This window comes from Dicentrarchus labrax, unplaced genomic scaffold (genome assembly GCF_905237075.1).
Source record: "Dicentrarchus labrax unplaced genomic scaffold, dlabrax2021, whole genome shotgun sequence".
Classification (NCBI taxonomy): Eukaryota; Metazoa; Chordata; class Actinopteri; family Moronidae; genus Dicentrarchus; species Dicentrarchus labrax.
The window spans coordinates 20,450,568-20,470,121 of record NW_026136719.1 but is presented as its reverse complement, the minus strand read 5'-3'; the positions used below and the strand labels follow the sequence as shown (position 1 = coordinate 20,470,121).

The following is a 19,554-nucleotide window of genomic DNA, read 5'->3' as shown; positions in this document are numbered from 1 at the left end:
CCCTCCTTTTTTGTAGCTGTTGGTCTTACCACCTGTCCAGAGCCAATGATCCCAGCAAATGGCATTAAAACCGGGGACAGATATATGGTCAATGAGGTGGTAGCCTTCACTTGTGAACTTGGGTACACATTGCAGGTAATGAACACAGCCATACAAACACACTGATTATACATAGTTACCAACTCGTTTTCACATATTGTGGTGTTAGTTCAAAGGAAAAAATTATTTTTAAATGTTTTTTATTATAAGCTAAATATTGTGATGTGAAACTTATACTTGTTTGTAGACACAAACAGCTGTCTGTGACAGTTAAGCAAGTATGCAACAAAATTATATTTCCACACTGGCTACAGTTTTATTTTAGTTAGAAACACAGATTTCCAGTCTATTTCTCCACTGTATTTCTTCTCTTTTTTCCTTTAAAAAGAAACATAAATACACATTATTGATAAAAATGTACCTAAAATCCTTATATTATCTTAGTTTCTTGAACCTATCCCACTGTATTATCACATTCAGGGCCATTCTCACATTTCCTGCATGCCGGGGACTGTGCGTCGATGGAACTACCCACCTCCTCTTTGCATAGGTAATACACACAAACACTGCTATGCTGTTATGAATGATCGATCCAATGGGGAAAAAATTCCCTGCAGGTGTTAGGTTCACATTTAACTTTAAGGCCTGCATAGCAAAGTGACATTTTATTAGATAGGAGATGTGAGTGTTACAGGTTTACAGGTTTATGGTCACATGTTCTTGTGGAAAGTTACTGTTTGATGCATTTGTATTACTTATTGAGGTTAATTTAAAATTCTTCTCAAGTCATTGCGTAATCCGGCAGTTGAATACTAATGAATAATAAAGACTGCATCCACACACAGTAACATACTATTATCACCTTGAAATCAGATTTGCGGAAGTAAGCAACTTCTTGACTGACATAGGATTAGCATTCTATAGGATCGATGAACTGGCTGGGTACAAATTGAATTTTGTACCTTCTGCAATAGTGTTAAGGAACCTTGATTACATTGATGTTTGTGTTTTGGCCTGAATAATTCAGTCCTTGCTGAAAACTTGTAGCAGGTCTGGGAAGCCCATTCCAGTTTAACTCAACCTTGACATGTCAGGACTAAATAAACTCAGCCCTACTACAGTCCTCTTCAGTATATGTCAGATCCAACATTACATAATGTCTCATACAATTTGAAATATATGTCTGTCACTTTGGGATATACAGGAATTCATAAAACATGGTCCAAGCCCTGTCTCTTAACAATTGGTTTCATATGCTTCAGTTAACACCAAATAAGTGAGTTTAATTGCTACTGTTTTCTGTTATTTTTCATTTATTTAGTTTTATACTTTAATGACCCTAATGCGCCCTATTTGTCTAATAATATCACTGTATCTAACCCTACCTGGTACCTCTAAACTGAAAATACTAGACAAATAACAAAACAATTAAACAGTTGTGTGTCAGGTGTTTCTAATATTCTGCCCCCCTCATGTATGTAGATAGGGACGAAGGGAGGACAAAAATAAAAAAAATACCTCTCTTGATATAATGTAGTACTACATCACCACCTTTAACTGTGACCTCAGTAATAAACACCTAATTGAAGTTACACATTTCCAACAATGTCTCCAAAAACTGAACATTTGGGAAGGTAGAATTTGTGGCACAGCTCTGTTGTATTGAGTTGACATAGATTATACAGGTCGACCTAATAAAGTGTACACTGAGTGTAAATAGTAACACTAAAATCTCCCCATTCCCCTTCACCTCTCTAGTTGCCGCTTGTGGCTGTAACATTTTTGATTTTTTTCTGTTAAGGCAAAGAGGATGAAGTGATGATCTTTACTTTACATTGCTCACATGTTGGCTGTTTTAACAATGTGTTTTCTGTGCCTGTGTTGTCAGCTCGTTGCGGAGGGGTGTTGTCTGAGATGAGTGGTGTCATCCTTAGTCCAGGTTTCCCTGGCAACTACCCAGGCAACCTGGACTGCACCTGGCAAATCACCCTGCCAACTGGATATGGTAAGTATTATGGGATGGAAGAGCATTCCTAGAAAGATTGTGCCATTGTCAGTATATCTGTTGGTGTAGTTGGGAAACACAGACCCCATTCTTTAGCACAGAATCTGCAGCAGTAACACATGGTTTACTGAAAGCTTCACCACATGTTTAATTGGAGGGTGACACATGGTGTGTTCTGTTTAATGACTACAGTAACTGATGGTTTGAAGAGCACACAATTTGTATACTTTTGTGTGCATGGCATACATGCCCCTGTGTGTAATCACAACTAGTTTTTAGCTGATGTGATATGATTTTTATTTTTAGAAATGATAATAGTATATTCAAATGACAATAAAACTAGATTTAAGACAGCTTTATTGGCATTGTCTCAGACAACAAAACTGCAGTTATATCCTTGGTTCAAAATGGCAAAATATAAACAAAATACTGTATAAATCCATCTGATACTTTCATAGATTTATTAATTTTTTAGTAAATCATATAAATTAAAAGATAATGATATGGTAATAAAAATACATATCAAAGTGTGGAGTAATGTAAACGTATTGCCCTTGGTCTCTACAGTGTGCATAAAACATGTCTCTATGCTGTATGCACACTATAAAAGCAATGTTAAATCTCAGAGCCTTCAAATAAACATATAGGGCATTAAATTAAAGATCCTTTTGGCTTTTGAAATCACACATACTTGTATTGAATGTAGCCTGTTATATTTTGTGTTTGTATTCTAGGAGCCCACATTCAATTCCAAAACTTCTCATCTGAAGACAACCATGACTTTCTGGAGGTCAGGGCTGGACCACAGCACAGCTCTGCTCTTATTGGACAGTTTACTGGCTCACAGATCCCACCAACTTTGTTGAGCACTACCCACCTAACAATCATCCACTTCTACAGTGACCACTCAGAGAACAGGCCGGGGTTCAAACTGAACTATCAAGGTGAGTTCACATTTAGACAATTAAGATGTTTCTTGTTTTAAAGAGACGACTACAGACACAAAAGGCCACAAACCCTGAGGTGTTACTGCAGGCGCTTCCTATTGAAATCTGCCCCCTCAAGGGACGCTGAGGGGGCAGATTTCAGACCTGTATTAAAATTGAGCCTACTCTAGGTTTGGGGTTAGGAACACAAGATGGTTGCTTGAATGATTTAGAAAAAAATGGTCTCAAATGTTCTGAATGAATTAACATCCAAACTTAGTTGCCAAATTACAAAGCCTTTCGAACTCCAAGAAATGTAAAAAAAAAACCTATTGCTATGAGGTTTTGAGCTTTGATCCATGGATGAGTCATGCTAAAGACTTAAAAAACCTTATGGCTTTCCTCTCATCATTAAAAGAGATGGATTGTTAGTAAGACCCTGTGAGAGACTGGCATCTTGTCCAGCAGGCTTTACTTATAGCCCTAAGTGCCTCACTTCAAAGACACAAGAAATGCACTGTGGGCCTATATGCCAGCAGAACTAGAACAAGGCTTACACATGAGCTAACCTACATTCATGTTACCATATTCCCCTCTTTCTCCCACTTTGCAATGGCAGTCCCCTAAAGTATCCTAACACTGCAGTCCTTGTCACTGCTAACTCCCACTGTTGGAACGCGGATGTTTTGGACATTGTTTCCTCACATGGAGTTGCAGCACATACTTGTATTCAAGTGACAGCACAGAAATTCAGCAGGAGCATGCAATACACACTAGGGATGTACCGATCAAGTTTTTTTTTTGCCCCCGATCCAAACCAAGTCATTTATTATTAAGTATCTGCCATTTCCGAGACCTGATCCGATACTTGTATTTTTTTATTTTAGATAATTAGTCAGTACACAGTGCACACAATCCAATGTATATGCCTGACAATTTAATAGCTCTGCATTGCAGAAACAGAATGCTTGCATTGAAGCGGTTTCTTAATGTTTTTTTTTTTTTTTTTAAATGTACACAATAAAGTATAAAATACCAAACCCTCTGTAATCTTTTTGGTCTTGTCGCTGTCTGGAGGGAGTTTCTCTCTCCAGTGTTTGGTGCTTCAGTACAGCCTTTGTCTAAGTTACCTGAATGAACTGTTTGTACTCTGTTGAGTGTCTATCTTTTCCATGGATTACATTCATTAATTACTCTTACTGGCTTCTTATTCAGGGGGCTTTTGTTGCGCTTGCAGTAGTGTTTTGAGTGTGGATGTCTCAGATCCCCACCGCTCTCTCCTCCAAGCAGGGGCAGCCCCACCCACTGTAAAACTCCGCAGCGGGCGATGCTACTCTCACACACACACAGAGTTGAGCAGAATGGAGGAAAAAAGACACCAGAGAAAGTTGACAATGGCTACACCGTGCATGAAAGCTCTGTGTGTAAAAACAGCTGTATGACAGCTGACATAAAACAAAAGATCGGATCGGGTCAATAAAGCTCAATATAGACAATACCGATGAGTTAAAAAATGCCTTGATCGGATTGGGACATGCCTATACGCAGAGGTTCGGTATGATTCTACTGTCAATTGTGTTGAATGAACATAACTGGCAGTGCTCTAGCCTGGGTGCATGCTTTCACCCCTGCCCCACTCAAGCTCTCTGCCCAAGGCCTAGGAGTTGCTGTGTGCACATTCACAAAACCTCAGTGGGATAAATGCTGGGTGCCAAAAAATCAGTGAGAATAAAATAGAAAAGTACCCGCACACTGACTTTTTGATCCAAACATCGGTAACAAAAGCTTATGGGAGCTCTGATTCCAGTTTTACTGTTTAACACTCTCACTTTGTACCTTCTTAGTTGTAGTTTCACAAGAACTCCCACTACCACATTTTCCACATTTTCTCTTGTTCCTCAGCCCATGGTGTTTCTATATCCTCTCATATTCCTTCCCCTTGGTGCTGCTTTCACATGGGACCTCTACATCTTTTGCCACTTTCTTTTCCATTCCTTCTTCATTTCCACAATGTCTATTTAGATTTGTCAATATTTGTTTACCTATCGGGATCTAAAAGTCCCACAGGTTCTTAGTTCTGACATTCTTAAGCACCCTTTTTGGCGTCTCCATCTGGTCTTGAGACTGTCTAGCCCATACCCAACAAAGATCTTCCTGTAAACATCCTGCACATTGACTGTGTTATATGCAGTTCCCTCCTACATCTTAGATCCTGCTATTATCAGCATAGAGTGCCTCTGAGACCTCTTTGCACAATCTGCACCTCGGTTACTGTCTAGTGCTGCAGACCCTGTTTGTATTGACCAGGTACTGAGTGCTGACCTTCTCGCTCGCCTTTTCTAGCAACTGGTTATCCAGAGTCAGTCACCTCTGCTCTTTGTCAATGGCACTTCTAATGAAGGAGCTTGGCAGGAGAACTTGACACTCATGCAGAGTGAAATGTGCCCTACATAGACAACGGATATTTCCTCAAGTGTTGGCATGCCATGCATACATGTACCAGATAACCGTGTAGGAGGAGATTACTGTAGCTGTACGGATGTTGCTCCACTTACAACCGGTAGCCTCTGTGGGTCATAGATGTTTTTATGCCCATTAGCCATGTCCATTAGCTGTAGACGGAAACATGGTTGCAATACAATGAATTACAATTTTTGTTTTGTAGTTGCATTTTAGGACTTTGGAGGCAGGCATGAAGGGCACACAGGGACAAATATACAACTACATTGCCTGTCTGCCTTTTCTAAAATTCTTTCTTCATCTCTCTCTTTAGCCTATCAGCTTCAAAATTGCCAGGACCCCTTTCCTTTCCCCAATGGTGACATCATCAACAGTGACTACAGCGCTGGCCAATCAGTAACCTTTCAGTGCTATCATGGTTACGTTTTGATCGGACATCCAGTACTAACGTGCCTCCATGGGATCAACCGGAAGTGGAACCACCCTTTTCCACGCTGTGAGGGTAAGAACAATTTGAAATGTTCTTGCAATGTCTGTCGATTGATGTTGCTAAAAAATGTAGACTTCTCATATTAGCCAGTTTATGATTTGTTGTTGTGTTGTTACACATGTTATTAGTTTTACCCCAGAACATCCCCATCCCTCAAGTACCAATTGTAATTTAAAATCTAGACATTTACAAAATGTTGTTATCCTAAATGAATTTCAGTAAATTTAATCTCATCTTTCATCGGTATCACAAGCCATCAGTGTTAGCACTTAAGTAGATGGATCATTTACTCCATACATGAGTAGCACAATCATTGCTCTTATTACTACCACTACTACTGCTGCTGCTTCTACTCCTACTACCGCAAATAATGATAATAATTGTATTCCTCATGGTCTGCCGTTCAACAGTTAGTCTTCCCCTGATCCTTGCAGGTTTGGCACGTTAGAAGAAAGTGACACATTTGCACATAGATAATCTTATAACTGCTTTTTACAGCTCCTTGCGGCTATAATGTCACGGCTGAAAACGGGACCATCTATTCACCTCAGTACCCCAATGAATACCCCAACTCCCAAGACTGTAGCTGGCTCATCACTGTTCCCCACGGACATGGAGTTTATATCAACTTTACCTTATTGCAGACAGAGCCTGTCACTGATTACATCGCTGTCTGGTAAGTCTGGGTGCACGTGCACATACACACACACACAAATGCATACGCTTCTTTTCAATGTTGCCCTTTTATCCTGGGACTGATTGCATCACTGACGGGTAAGTTTTGAATGTACTTATAGCCTGTCTCCTCTCTACACACTAATAAGAAGATGGTGAAGTTGTAGCAACTTTTACCTCTATTTTGTATTCATCTCTTTGTCATTCTCTCACATAGACTTTGTGGGGTATATTTTATTTGTGATAACCTTATCCCTGGTATTGATTGCATTTTTATTCATTACATTTTACTTTTTACAAACACAGTCTTGCCTAATCAAAGGTATATATCAATATGTGTCAATTGTGTGACAAGTGACTTTATCGCAGGGGGATGCACACAAACCCATATGGATCTGTATATGGCATGGTTGATACACAGGGATCACAGCTCCATAGACTCCTAATACATACATGCATACATACCCTGTGCCATGCATAGAGTGAGTCTCCTGCAGTAGTAATGGGATTCAATGCCGAGGTAAGACTGTAATATAGGGAGTGTGAGAGTAATGCATTTACAATGGGACCACTGACCAATTCAATCTAACTCAGTACCATGGCCATACGCAGACCCGGAGAGGGCTCAGGAACTCTGGCAGTAATGATGAGATTCAGTGGGGAGTGGGAAATGTAATGAAAGGACTGGTGGAGCTGGGTTCCCAAATCCAACAGGACTCAGCTGGATCTGACAAGCGTGGGTCAGTCCAAGATAAATTTCTTACCTAATAGTTTCAGTCAGCACTGTGTTTGCTGTCAAAAATAATATTGAACTGTAAATTCATTTAAAAGAAAATTAAGATCAAGTAGCATTTGGAAACTGTCATCAGTTGGCTTTCGTTTGGTTTGGGAAAGAAACATTCGGTGCTTGGGTGTGGTCAGTCTTTTTTATTTTCAGGCTCAAGAGTCAAGCTCTAGGGAGTAAGCAGTTGAAATGCACACAGTGGGAAAGTAATACATTCACAGCCGGTGACTACTTGCTGTCAATCTCACCAGCCACCAGAGCCATGGATATAGCTAGGGAGAGGCGCGGCATCAAGTTATTTTGCAGTTGCAAATTGATTCTGGTGATTCATGTGTTTTTGGCAGATTTCATGTGGAACTAAATTATAAAATCAAATTCATAGATTGTAGGGCACCAAAATAGATCTGTGATATTAGTGCATACATGATGGACTGTTGCAAAGCACAGTCTAGCTTTGTCTCAAACACATGAATATATTTGGAATTGACTAGGGGCTGACACTGAAGAGAGGAGTGCTTTTCTCAGACCCAGTGGGATACCATCTACCTTCCAGGGCCTTAGACGGATTTAGAGTGGGAGATCCAAAGGTCTACTGTTTCTGCATTACAGCCATGTACATAGAGGAGTACTGAAACCCACATCAGTATGCTGGGTCTGAATATTCATTAAAGATACAGTGGATATGACTTTATTGTCAGATTTATCTGCAGTGTTTAAAAATAATGACTGATTTCAATATTATGGATTTTACTTGCATTAATACCTGCAAAAAAATCTCTACAATACTATTTTTTACTCCAGACAGCTATACTGTAGATAGTGATGTCAGCACAGGGGGAACAGCCATGCCTTCCAGTTGTTGTCAGTCAGATCAAAGGTCGTTGCATCACTGACTCCGGCCATATTTCTTTTTGACAGAGATGTGCTCACCTGTGCTTTAACAGATCTTATATTCTAACTCATATCCTTGTGTATGAGGGAATGTTTTTTTGGTGTGTTTTTGAGTCCTTTGCCCAAGCAGAAACAAATGTACTCTTCAAGTGGAAGGTTGGTGCAATGTAAGCACTACAATGGGTTTCCAGTGAATTAATGGGCTCCATTTAGATTATGAACACAGGCTTTCTGAAACGGCCTTTTGAAACCTTTTAATGATGGAGTTAGTATTTGGAATACTTTTAATTATGTGCATCAGCGGCGAACTGTTAATAAAACAGGATAACTGACATTATCTCATTGCACTCATAAGAGCTTAAGATTAGGGCCACTGCTTTTGTCATGATTTGGGCATTTGACTGTTTGGATTTCTGAATTCAATTTGACAAAAAATGGGAGACACAATATGCCCTGTGTGAGCTGCTAGGTTAATAAGAAATTGATTGGGAACATAATATCAATTAAATATAGAACTTGTAATGGTTAACTTTAAGAGTTTTATCCCAAAAGGAGTCATACTGGATTTTAATAAGTGAATAAAAACAAACCTGTTACTGATGAAAATTAAATTTACAGAGAAAAGCTATCAGCCAAGATTACACATAGTTACTGTACAGATAAAATATGTTTTGTGGGTCCTGCAAATGCTGAGCAACAAGCATAAGATGGCATAAAGAGGCTGAGAACTGACTTTGTGCACTGCTACCAGTAACAGCTGACTCTTACAATCATCAGTCACATTCAAACAAGTCAGTGAGGTAGTTTTTACGATCTAAGGAGCCTACACTTACACTTTTCTGACCATTCATTGTACCACTGCTGTCAGAGGTAATGCTGATTTCATCAGTCAAACCTGTGAGAGATATTTTTTGCCTTGTGCATTACTATGTCCTGGTATTAACCATATCTCAGTGATGTGTCTGCCTGTTTCTGCCCTGTATGTCCCTGGGGTTTATGTGACGGCAGGCTGCATCCAGATGTCAGGGACTGGAGCCAAACTGTCTCTGTGGTCTACCACCAGTTGTGTTTGGCTTTTTGCCGAATGTCACTGAACCATTTCAGGGCTTTGGATCTAAGTCCAAAGCAACACAGTAGTTTATGATGCTGTATACTCTCTCACATTTAAGATTTTCTGCCTTTATTGGGCAACAGAGGCAGACAGGAAACATGAGACATGCACCAAAGGTTGCCGGCTGGAATTGAACCAGCAACTTTGCAGTGGCCATGTGGCTACCAAGGTGATCCATAATCCCTCCCCACCCTCCTTTTTAAAAAATATTGTCAATTACATTACAATGTTGAAAACATTTTGTGTATTATTGGTCTTTTTAATATTATTTATTTATTTTAATATATCCTAGTCCTGAATCTCTCGGGGAAAAAATCAATGCAAAAATCATGAAAATGTATTGAGAAATGAATTGTTTCAATGCCTCAACAATGCAACCTTTGAGAACAGGAAGAGATAACATTTAAGATACATCACAATATTTTATTAAACAAAATCCCAGAAATATCTATTCTTATATCACAGCATTGTTGTTATATCAATGTTCTGTCTCTTCTGCCTTTGTAGAGGTTTTTGTGGTGGATCCACTGTTCTCTCCATCATAGGACTCTTAGAGTGTTGTGGCAAAAAGCACCACTTTTTAGTGTAAAAAAAAAAGGGATTTCTCTGGTAAAGAATCATGTCAGCCCCTATCACTCTGTTATTGTATTCCTCCACACTGTGCTTGTGTCAATCACCTGAAGTATTGTAGATAGACAGCGTGAACAGTAGATCCATAGACAGTGCTAAATCGTAAAGGAACAAACCTATTTTTAATCTTAATTTCTAAAGGTAAGGCTCACTTAAAATGTGTGGGAGAATATCTCATTCACTCTTCCTGACCATCAGCTGGTATTGAGATTCACATCCTCTGGCAGGAGCACATTCTTACTTCACTGAGGGAAAGGTCACTAACCAACTCTGCGAGTTTCTCTGCTGTTGCAGAATTTCTTCACTTTTCAGGAATAAGTTTAAATTATAAATACAGCCCCAAAATACATGTTTTAATTAGATAAATTATATATGTTTTTTAGTCTGAGAAAATATTGCTTTTGGGTTTCTGTAAGTAAAAATAGAGCCACAAAATTCTAACTTAGTTTTGATTTAAATGACCCAAATAGCACATTTTGATTCTCCAAATGAGCTCCAACACCTTCGGAAGACCTTGAATTATTGAGGAGCCAAGAGATCCCAGGCACTCTTCATGAATTAAAATTTTAAAACCCTTGTTTAATCCAATGGCATGTTCATTAAAAACCTAAAACTGGGCATTTAGGAACTTTATAAAATGTAACCTTTCAACAACATTCAATATTTAATGAGTGAAGTTAAGCCTTTAATCCATGGGCTTTGTTCAATGAACTTGTTTGAAATGGGTGAAAAAAGCAAAGCAAAGAAAAAATATATTTTTGCTACCCCTTCGATGAACAAGCATGTGGACTCAACAGATATGTGTTTTATTTTATCAAGAAAGGCTGCTTTTGGTTTCTCTTCCTCCAGTGAAAGCAAATCCACAACCAGCATTTTATAAGAAAGTCATACTGATCCCCACCCCTTACCCTCATTTAGAGCCGTGGCAGACACATGTACCAGCGCATTGTTGATGCCAGTCGACAATTTGTTTATTCAGTATGATTTTAATCACACCTGAATGTAGCCATTTAAGTTTTTCATCACTATTATGGATTTCCATTATACGGAATCTACAGAGGCACTTTTGGAGATAATTGTAGATTTGTAATACAATATATTTTGGGGTGAGATGGAGGGTATTTATTTTATTTTATTTATTTTTTTTGCAAGTAGATCAATGAGAAAAATCTATATATTTCTACACAGAATAGAAGAGAAAATAAAAACTGTTGCAACCAAAGTAATAAAGGTTGATCCAGGGCAGATACAGAGCAAGATGATTATATATATACTAACCCACAAGTTATCTATAGGTGAGTCAGAAAGTAATTTAAAATCATGTGTATATTCCCATGCACCATTCTATAATGTTACATTTAAATGGACTGTACTTGTCTAGGGCCCTTCTAGTTCTTTCTAGTTCTTCCCATCACTCAAAACGCTTTGTACACTACATGCCACATTCACACAGTAATGTCAAAGCCAGCTCATTCATACACATTCACACACTGATGCACAGCATTGGGAGCAATTTTGGGTTCAGTATCTTGCTCAAGGATACTTCGACATGGAGCAGGAGGAGCTGGGAATCGAACCAATCAAATTACACTTTTCTATCTTTATATTTTAATATTAAGTTTTATTCTTTATATTCTTTGTAATCTTTATTTTGTACACCTATTCTAATTATTATTGTTGTACTTTAGTCATCCCCACATTTCCCTGCACATATTGAAAATATGAGTATGTGACAAATACATTTTTGAATTTTTAAACTTGTTCTTGTAAGGGCTTGGCCTACGACTCTGGGTTTCTCTCTCTCTCTCTCTCTCTCTCTCTCTCTCTCTCTCTCTCTCTCTCTCTCTCTCTCTCTCTCTCCGTCCTTCTGCTGCAATAGTTTGTATGTATCCTGCTTCCAGTTTCAGTGTCATCAGTTGTCTTTGTTGTGTGTCTCCCTCTCTTTATTTAGGGATGGCCCAGATACGTCGAGTCCTCAGCTGGGAGTCTTCAGTGGCAATACAGCGTTAGAGTCGGCCTACAGTACCAGCCAGAAGGTCCTGATCCGCTTTCACTCTGACTTTTCAACTGGAGGCTTCTTCATTCTCAATTTCCATGGTACAGATACACACTCTCATGGACGCATTTACCTACAGACTAAGTATCCTCCAATGTACAAGTACAGCATGTACAGCAAGTAAAAGTAGATAAAATAACACACATATGAACCAAACTAACAAAGAAAACTACGTCTTGATTTAGGAATTGATGTAGTCTTAGTATGAGTGTATATAGTGCCTTTCATCCCCCTTTTATCCACTTCTACTGTCAGTTCCATAACCAGTGAATAGTTATTAGAGATGAAAGGCTATTCTACAGTAAAAAAAAAAAAAAAAAGTTCTGAGGAGTGATGCTAGAGGGTGTCCTTTTTTCTTTCACTCTTTTTCATTGCCATCTCCATTACTCTGCTACTGTTCAATATTTTTAAGGATAAACAAGTTCATATCTCTGAATAGGTCCATCTCGTGGCCTTTCTGAAACATTTTCTGAGGAATCACTGGTAGTGTGTGCACTCTGAGGTGTAGCTTTTGTTACTTGGGCTCTGAAGTTTCCTTGATACAGCCCCACTGACAACTCTGCACCATATTGCTCACAGCGTGCGTTGTTTTCTCTAACCTCAAACAACAGTTTTTGAGTGACACAGAAACTATCTACAACTGTGTTTTTAATTAAACGTTTAAAAATATTATTTAAATGCTACCTGACTCCATCTACCGTCACAATGTTTTTTTTATGGACTAATTACTTATTATTAGTAGTAGTAGCAAGACGAAAGATCATCCAAACTCCACTTTTCTCCTTCATGCAGGTAGAGAAAAAAAAAATGTGGGTTAAAATAAAAATAATCAGTGATGCTCTTGTTATTGGTTAGGGTTTTGTTTGTTATTCAAGTGACTGAGAAACATTTCTCGGAGTGTGAATTCAGTTCCTTAAGTTATTCTGAAGTTCTTGCAAAGTTTGTGACTGTTGTTTGTGAATTTTTCTCATTTTCTCTTCGGTTTATACTAAAACTATTATTATTATTTTATTCTCTATTTTTTTTACTTCCAGGGAAATACATAGTCTCCTGTCTTCTACATTTTTCAGCTGTCAGACTAGCAATGCGTGCAGGTGAATCATGCTGCCCAGAGACCAGGCACATGCTAGATTTATAATGTTCATTCTAGATAATAATAATAATAATAGCATGTCAGTTTACAATAAGCACAAGGTCACCCTTTAGACAACACACAACATTGAAATCCCTAGTTCAGGTTTGGTGAACAGTTGTAAACAGTCCTTTCCAGATCGTGGCAGCAGGGACATTCTGAGGCACAAAGTAACCTCTTGTCAAAGTCATATCCCCTATAACTCCATGATACAAGCATGACGGCTCCTTAAAGAACAAATTGCATCAACTGTCTCATTTTCCACATGGATGCCCTTTTCAAGAACTACACTGCCCTACAAAGGCAAAAGACCTTAACTCGCCAGAGTAGAACGGAGAAAAATGACTTTAACATTTTTGTGTTGTCCAGCTCAATGAATTCTGTGCAGAATGTTGCAAATGTGGCAATACTTGTGTTTTTAATGAAGTTATTTATATACAAAAAATAATAAGGTAAAATTTCATAATAATATGGGGTCCTGCTAAAGCAAAAAGAATTCACTTCCATTTGATCCCTCACTTGTTTCAGTGATCAACGGTTGCGGACAAGGGCAAACGCGCCACAAACGGCCAAAACGCTGCAATCACGGGAATGATGCAAAACCAAAAACACACAAACACACAAACACATAAAACAAATGCAACAGAAAAATGCTGCAATCACAGAAACGAAGCAAAAGCAAAAACTTACAAACCCACAAAACAACTGCAAGAGAGAAACGCTGCAAATTCACTCGCCAGGCCGCTAGGGCGACCCGACCTCAGGGATGGACCAGTCCTGTGGGACCAGACCCGATAGACATGAAGAAGAAGAAGAAGAAGAAGAAGAAGAAAGTTGACTGAGTTTTGGAGAGGAGAGTAAAAAGGTACGTTTTCCTTTATGTCTTTTTTAAACACTTGGCCGTAATCTTTTATAATAATTATAATAGAATAGAATAATATAATAATTATTATAATATTATATTCTTCTATAATATTATATTATTATAAAATATAATATAATTATATTATAAAAGATTACGGCCAAGTGTTTAAAAATGACATAAAAGAAAACGTACCTTTTTACTCTCCTCTCCAAAACTTGGCCAACTTTCTTGTTCTTCTTGTTCTTCGTCTTCTTCGTCTTCTTCTTGTTCTTCTTCTTCTTCTTCTTCTTCTTCTTCTTCTTCTTCTTCTTCTTGTTCTTCTTCTTCTTCATGTCTTTCGGGTCTGGTCCCACAGGACTGGTCCATCCCTCAGGTCGGGTCCCCCTAGTGGCCTGGCGCACTTCCGTTTTGTCGAGTGAATTTGCAGTGTTTCTCTCTTGGAGTTGTTTTGTTGTTTTGTGTGTTTTTAGTAGTTGCAACATTTTTCTTTGGCATTTGTTTTGTGGGTTTGTAAGTTTTTGCTTCTGCTTCGTTTCTGTGATTGCAGCATTTTTCTGTTGCTGCGTTTTTCTGTTGCATTTGTTTTATGTGTTTGTGTGTTTTTGGTTTTGCATCATTCCCATGTTTGCAGCGTTTTGCCGTTTGCGGTGCGTTTGCCCTTGTCGGCCACCGTAGTGATCCCTATATAAAATCAGTGTATTATAATAATAATAATAACATCATAACATACATGAAATCTAGTGATCATAGCACAGTTAGGTTAGCAGTTTGGTTTTGTTTGTCAAGTAGCAACTAATTCTTATTATTTTGAAATCTTTCTTACCTTGATTCTTGTTCTGCGTTTTAAAGCCATCTCCACCAACATTTTACCTCACAAGCAATGGGCCATTCTTAACAGCTAGCTGCAACACTATTTGCCTGAAAACCTTATTAGAGCTACTGTGTGTGTGTGTGTGTGTGTGTGTGTGTGTGTGTGTGTGTGTGTGTGTGTGTGTATGTCAGAAATGCTTTGATGACAGATATTAATGATTAATGATTACCACGCTGTAGTTACGGCGGTAACACCGATGTATTACATAGGAATAAGACCGTAACACCAGAGCTTCAAGAGTACCTTAACTCTGCAGTACTGTTTACCAAACTAAAGGCAGAGTAGCTTAACTCAATTTGAGTGTTCAGAGTGCAGCAAAACCAAGGCAGACTGGTTTTTCTGGGAGTTTACGACAACCCACAAATTTCTCCAAAAAACGACAAAATTGACTCGACATATTTGTCCTCATGATGAAGCAGATATTGAATGTTCCAAAAATGACAACAACAAATTTTCTGCCAAAATTTAAGTTAAGGTCTTTTGCCTTTGCACAACAGTACATTGCTTGTTTTCAACGCATGCAAAGCTAGAATGAACAGTGAAGCAACATCTTTGTTTTCTGGTTACCATTTCTTTAGTTCATGTGCATTGATTTAACTATCAAAAGGTTATAAAAGATACTCACATATTTTTTCTTATAACAATCTCACTCTCACAGATCCCCCCGTCTTATTATAATGAGGAACATATGTTGATGCTTTCCACTTCATTATATTTATTTCAGCTGAAATCGAAGGTGTGTTATTACATTTTGTGCACCTCTCTCCAGCCTACCGTTTGAAGAAATGCTCTCCTCCCCCTGCTGTGGACAATGCAGAGGTGATCTATGAAGATGAAGATTTCCAGATAGGTAATAAACCTGATTAACATTACGACCCTTTGATACAGAAAAACATTGGTTGACAATAATGAAACTGAAAGTATTTTCAAAATAATAATAACCATTCACCACAATAAAATAATCTTCACAACAGTTTTACTTATACCAAGACAGCTGAGTCTGCATGATAAATTTAGCTAATTTAGCAATTTCAGTGACATTGTTTTGTAAATTGGGCGACATTTGTCTAAATACAGCAGGCTAGCGTAAATCTGTCACTGTTCATTTTATTTTGCTTTATTCGCTGAGATGAGCTCAGTGTACCACTGTGTGTGCATGTGATTCTGGGTCTGTGACACACAGGAAGAAACAATACAGAGACTGATTCACAAAAGAAAATTGTTCATCATTCTTGTTTGTTTGTTTGTTCTTTTTTGTACAATGACTCAAGTAACATACAGAGGACTACTATCACTTGATTGTAATGACAATATAGCATCCATTCTATCAGTTGTGGAAACCAAAAATGCAATGGCTGATAAACACTCTGGCAACCTTTTTCTTTTGTTTCTCTTTTTTTTTTTTTTCTTTTACTGACAGTTCTACGAGGCTGTAAAAAGTCAACATATTGGCAGAAATGGAATATAATACTCATAGATATGTTTTCATTAGTGTATAATTACCTGAAAATAAGAATTTTTGTGTTTTCGTTATCTTAGAATGAGACATTTTTTATCTACAGAGTCCGCCATGTTGAACCGCCATGTTTCTACAGTAGCCCAGAATGGACAAACCAAACACTGGCTCTAAACAGGGCCTTTCACGTTTTTTCGCATGTTTGCAGGTAACCATAGTTTCTGCTATATTCTTGGAAGACAAGTGGTATTAAGTTTGTGCAATCTGCAACTTGACCACTAGATACCACTAAATCCTCCACATTTGTCCTTTAAGGATAGCAATTTTTTCGGACATTCTATGTCAGTTGCGTCTCTTTGCATCCAGTGCAGAGGTAGGTTTGGGATGCGTTTTGTGTAGCTTTGCATTAACAGGGGCAAACAGCTGGCTTCATCAATGGAGAAAGCCTTCCAACATCTCTAAAACTGTCTTAATGGCATTGACAGTAAATCTTTTTAACTGGCAAGCTAGTCTCCAGTACAGTTAGATACTACCTTTTATTAAGTGTGTGAAGCAACAACTGCATTATTAGTACCAGGCCCCTACAATGCTATTTGTGGTCTATAAATAGCACTATTGCATTAACTAACTTATTTGACAACAAAGTCTTGTTTTCTATTTGTATTCTCAAAATTATATTAAGCTAGGCTAAACATCATCTTGGGCCAGCCTGTTTCTAGAAAATGTACTGTGTTGAAATGTAACATCAAATATGTTCTCCCAAGCTTTTGAAAAACATACATTTTCGGAGAAATAATCGCTTGTCAAGTTCTCCTTCTCCCTCAGCTCTCTTGTTATGTGATTTGCTCAAAGCATCTTACTCTTAGGTTTGGTGACCTTTTAGATCAGGAGCTGTAATTTAAAAAAAAACAAAAGCAGACATTTCATGAAACCCCAGCAAGATCAATTTACCCTGCCAGTGGTATGCAGAGCCTAGTAGCTTCTGGCAAAGTATATAATCATTTGTTTATAGAAAACTTACATTTTGAAATGTCATTGTTTTATAAATTCAGAAAAGATTTTTGAATGAATTTTTGATTTGGGTTTTTGTTTTGTTTTTGACCCTTTAAAGAAACATTTACCATGCATTAGTTAAATTCCAGGGTCATAAAAGACTTCATTAGCCCTCATATTGATATTTAAAAACATTTCATTAGATATAATGTTCCAAACAGGACACAGACAAATACAACAGTGAGAGCGATAGCGTTTCTCCAGAGTGTTGATTTACAAAGATGACGTCCAATTATTGCCACTTGCACTACCCCACGGCAGCACCAGACCTGCAGCTGTTCAAAGAGTGAAACCATTCTCTGTGAAAGAGTAAAGACCAAAGGGATAATCATACATAGGAATCTCACAAGCCCCCAGAACATTAGAGTGCATGTACTGTGAATTTTACATTCACAAAACCTGGCAGAAAAGAGTACCTCAGAGACATCACCAGCTTTGTTGTTGGTTGGTCTAATAGCCAACTATACAATCTTTGAACAAGCTCAAGAAAAGGTTGAATGTTCTTGTTTTCTCTGTTCAACAATTTTAAACTCTGTGCACCATACTGTGAGCTGTATGCCATGGCATGCCTCCTGGGCAAAATTTGAAGCATGCATTACGCTACCCTGACAGGTAGTAGATCTCCACCCGTTTTAAGATGGCAGGCCTGTCGAACTTTGGCTCTCAAAATGGAGCAATAAAACTGACATGTTGACTCTTTTGGAGCTCTCTACTTACAAAATAATCTTTAAAACTAGTCAAGACTTTTTCAAGACTTTCTTTATACAAGACTTAGATTGCACTGAGAGAGTTATTGGTTGCTGTAATTGATCCCCCTGTCAATACTAGCTGTAAAGAGAAACCCTCCTATCATAAATCAAATGTAACAGATGGGGCCAAAATCCACAGTCTTTGTCCCATGCAACAGTGTACTCTAGTTCAGGCAAAGATGGCTTTACGCTATATATGTCCAAAATCATCAAGTCTTATTAGTACAAAAAAATCCTAGGTATGTGAGTATTAACATAGACATCTGGGATTTTTATTTGTACAATCATCAAAACTCAACCCTGCAGGAACACTTGTTAAATGTATATAATTTTTTTCCCCCGTTAGGTGATATTGTGAAGTACCGCTGTTTACCTGGATACACACTGGTTGGAAAGGCAGAGCTTATGTGTAAACTCAATTCCCACTTGCTTTTTGAAGCACCACCCCCAACATGTCAAGGTAAGGCAACAATAAATCTGACTCCTTAACCATACAGCATACTGTTTATAAATAAAATAAATTTAAGTTGTAAATAAATCTGAATAGATTTGTCCTCACAACTGAGCTTATAAAAGTTATACTGTAAGAATCCTACATACGTCAGAGCATTTTTCTGATGTAGACATTTATAGCTTCTTTAATTTTTTCATTGTATGTGTGTTCTTGTATTTTATTTGTTTGTAGAACAGAAATGTTTGTTTGTGTCAACATTATAGGTGAAATATTAACTTGAGAGCGCTGTAGTTTCTAACTGTCAAAACACCTTTCATGAAAATAGTACCCCAGCGACTTACCATTGCATGTGCATAACTTTAGGGAACTCACAAGAAACATATTTTAAAAAACATCAGAATCAATATAACAGAGGATATGATATCCTGAGATATCCTGACATTTAATTTGACTCAGACTCTAAAATCCCTGGATTCCTACACTTTAAATAATGCAACTTGAGGCATCTTTTTGTTAGATCCTCCCTGCCTGGTAAAGACCCAAGTCTTTCCAAACCCTCAATTTTGTTGACAAAGTTCTCTCCAGGGCCACAGGAGATATTATACAGCTGTTTACACAGGCTGAATGGTTCTCCGCATGAATATTAAGCTTGCATTCAAACCATGGTCTAGAAAATATCTCTCTTTACACCTTTGAGCGTTGTTCCAAAGGAATTAATAAACAGTACTTCACATAAATTGATGGAACCTACATCATCATTTCTTCTAAACTGGATAATTCTCAATTTATGTTAAAGAACTTTCAACACCCTCCATGCTAATGTGCACATAAATAGCCAATAATGTTATTTTGTCTGTTTAATGATAACACTAATATTAATCTTAATACCACTACAGATATACCATAT

The 19,554-nt window shown here is 37.9% G+C and overlaps 1 protein-coding gene across 2 annotated transcripts in view; it reads left to right on the top strand.

The window, feature by feature from the left end:
* LOC127352220 (CUB and sushi domain-containing protein 1-like) overlaps nucleotides 1-19,554 on the top strand; it is a 396,058-nt gene that overhangs the window by 323,022 nt on the left and 53,482 nt on the right. For both annotated transcript variants that reach the window (XM_051380421.1, XM_051380419.1), the window contains exons 40-48: nucleotides 17-135; nucleotides 520-589; nucleotides 1,928-2,044; nucleotides 2,779-2,988; nucleotides 5,744-5,932; nucleotides 6,419-6,596; nucleotides 11,963-12,108; nucleotides 15,705-15,785; nucleotides 18,540-18,653. In XM_051380421.1, coding sequence (XP_051236381.1) covers nucleotides 17-135; nucleotides 520-589; nucleotides 1,928-2,044; nucleotides 2,779-2,988; nucleotides 5,744-5,932; nucleotides 6,419-6,596; nucleotides 11,963-12,108; nucleotides 15,705-15,785; nucleotides 18,540-18,653 — 1,224 coding nt within the window. The remainder of the gene's footprint in view (nucleotides 1-16; nucleotides 136-519; nucleotides 590-1,927; nucleotides 2,045-2,778; nucleotides 2,989-5,743; nucleotides 5,933-6,418; nucleotides 6,597-11,962; nucleotides 12,109-15,704; nucleotides 15,786-18,539; nucleotides 18,654-19,554) is intronic.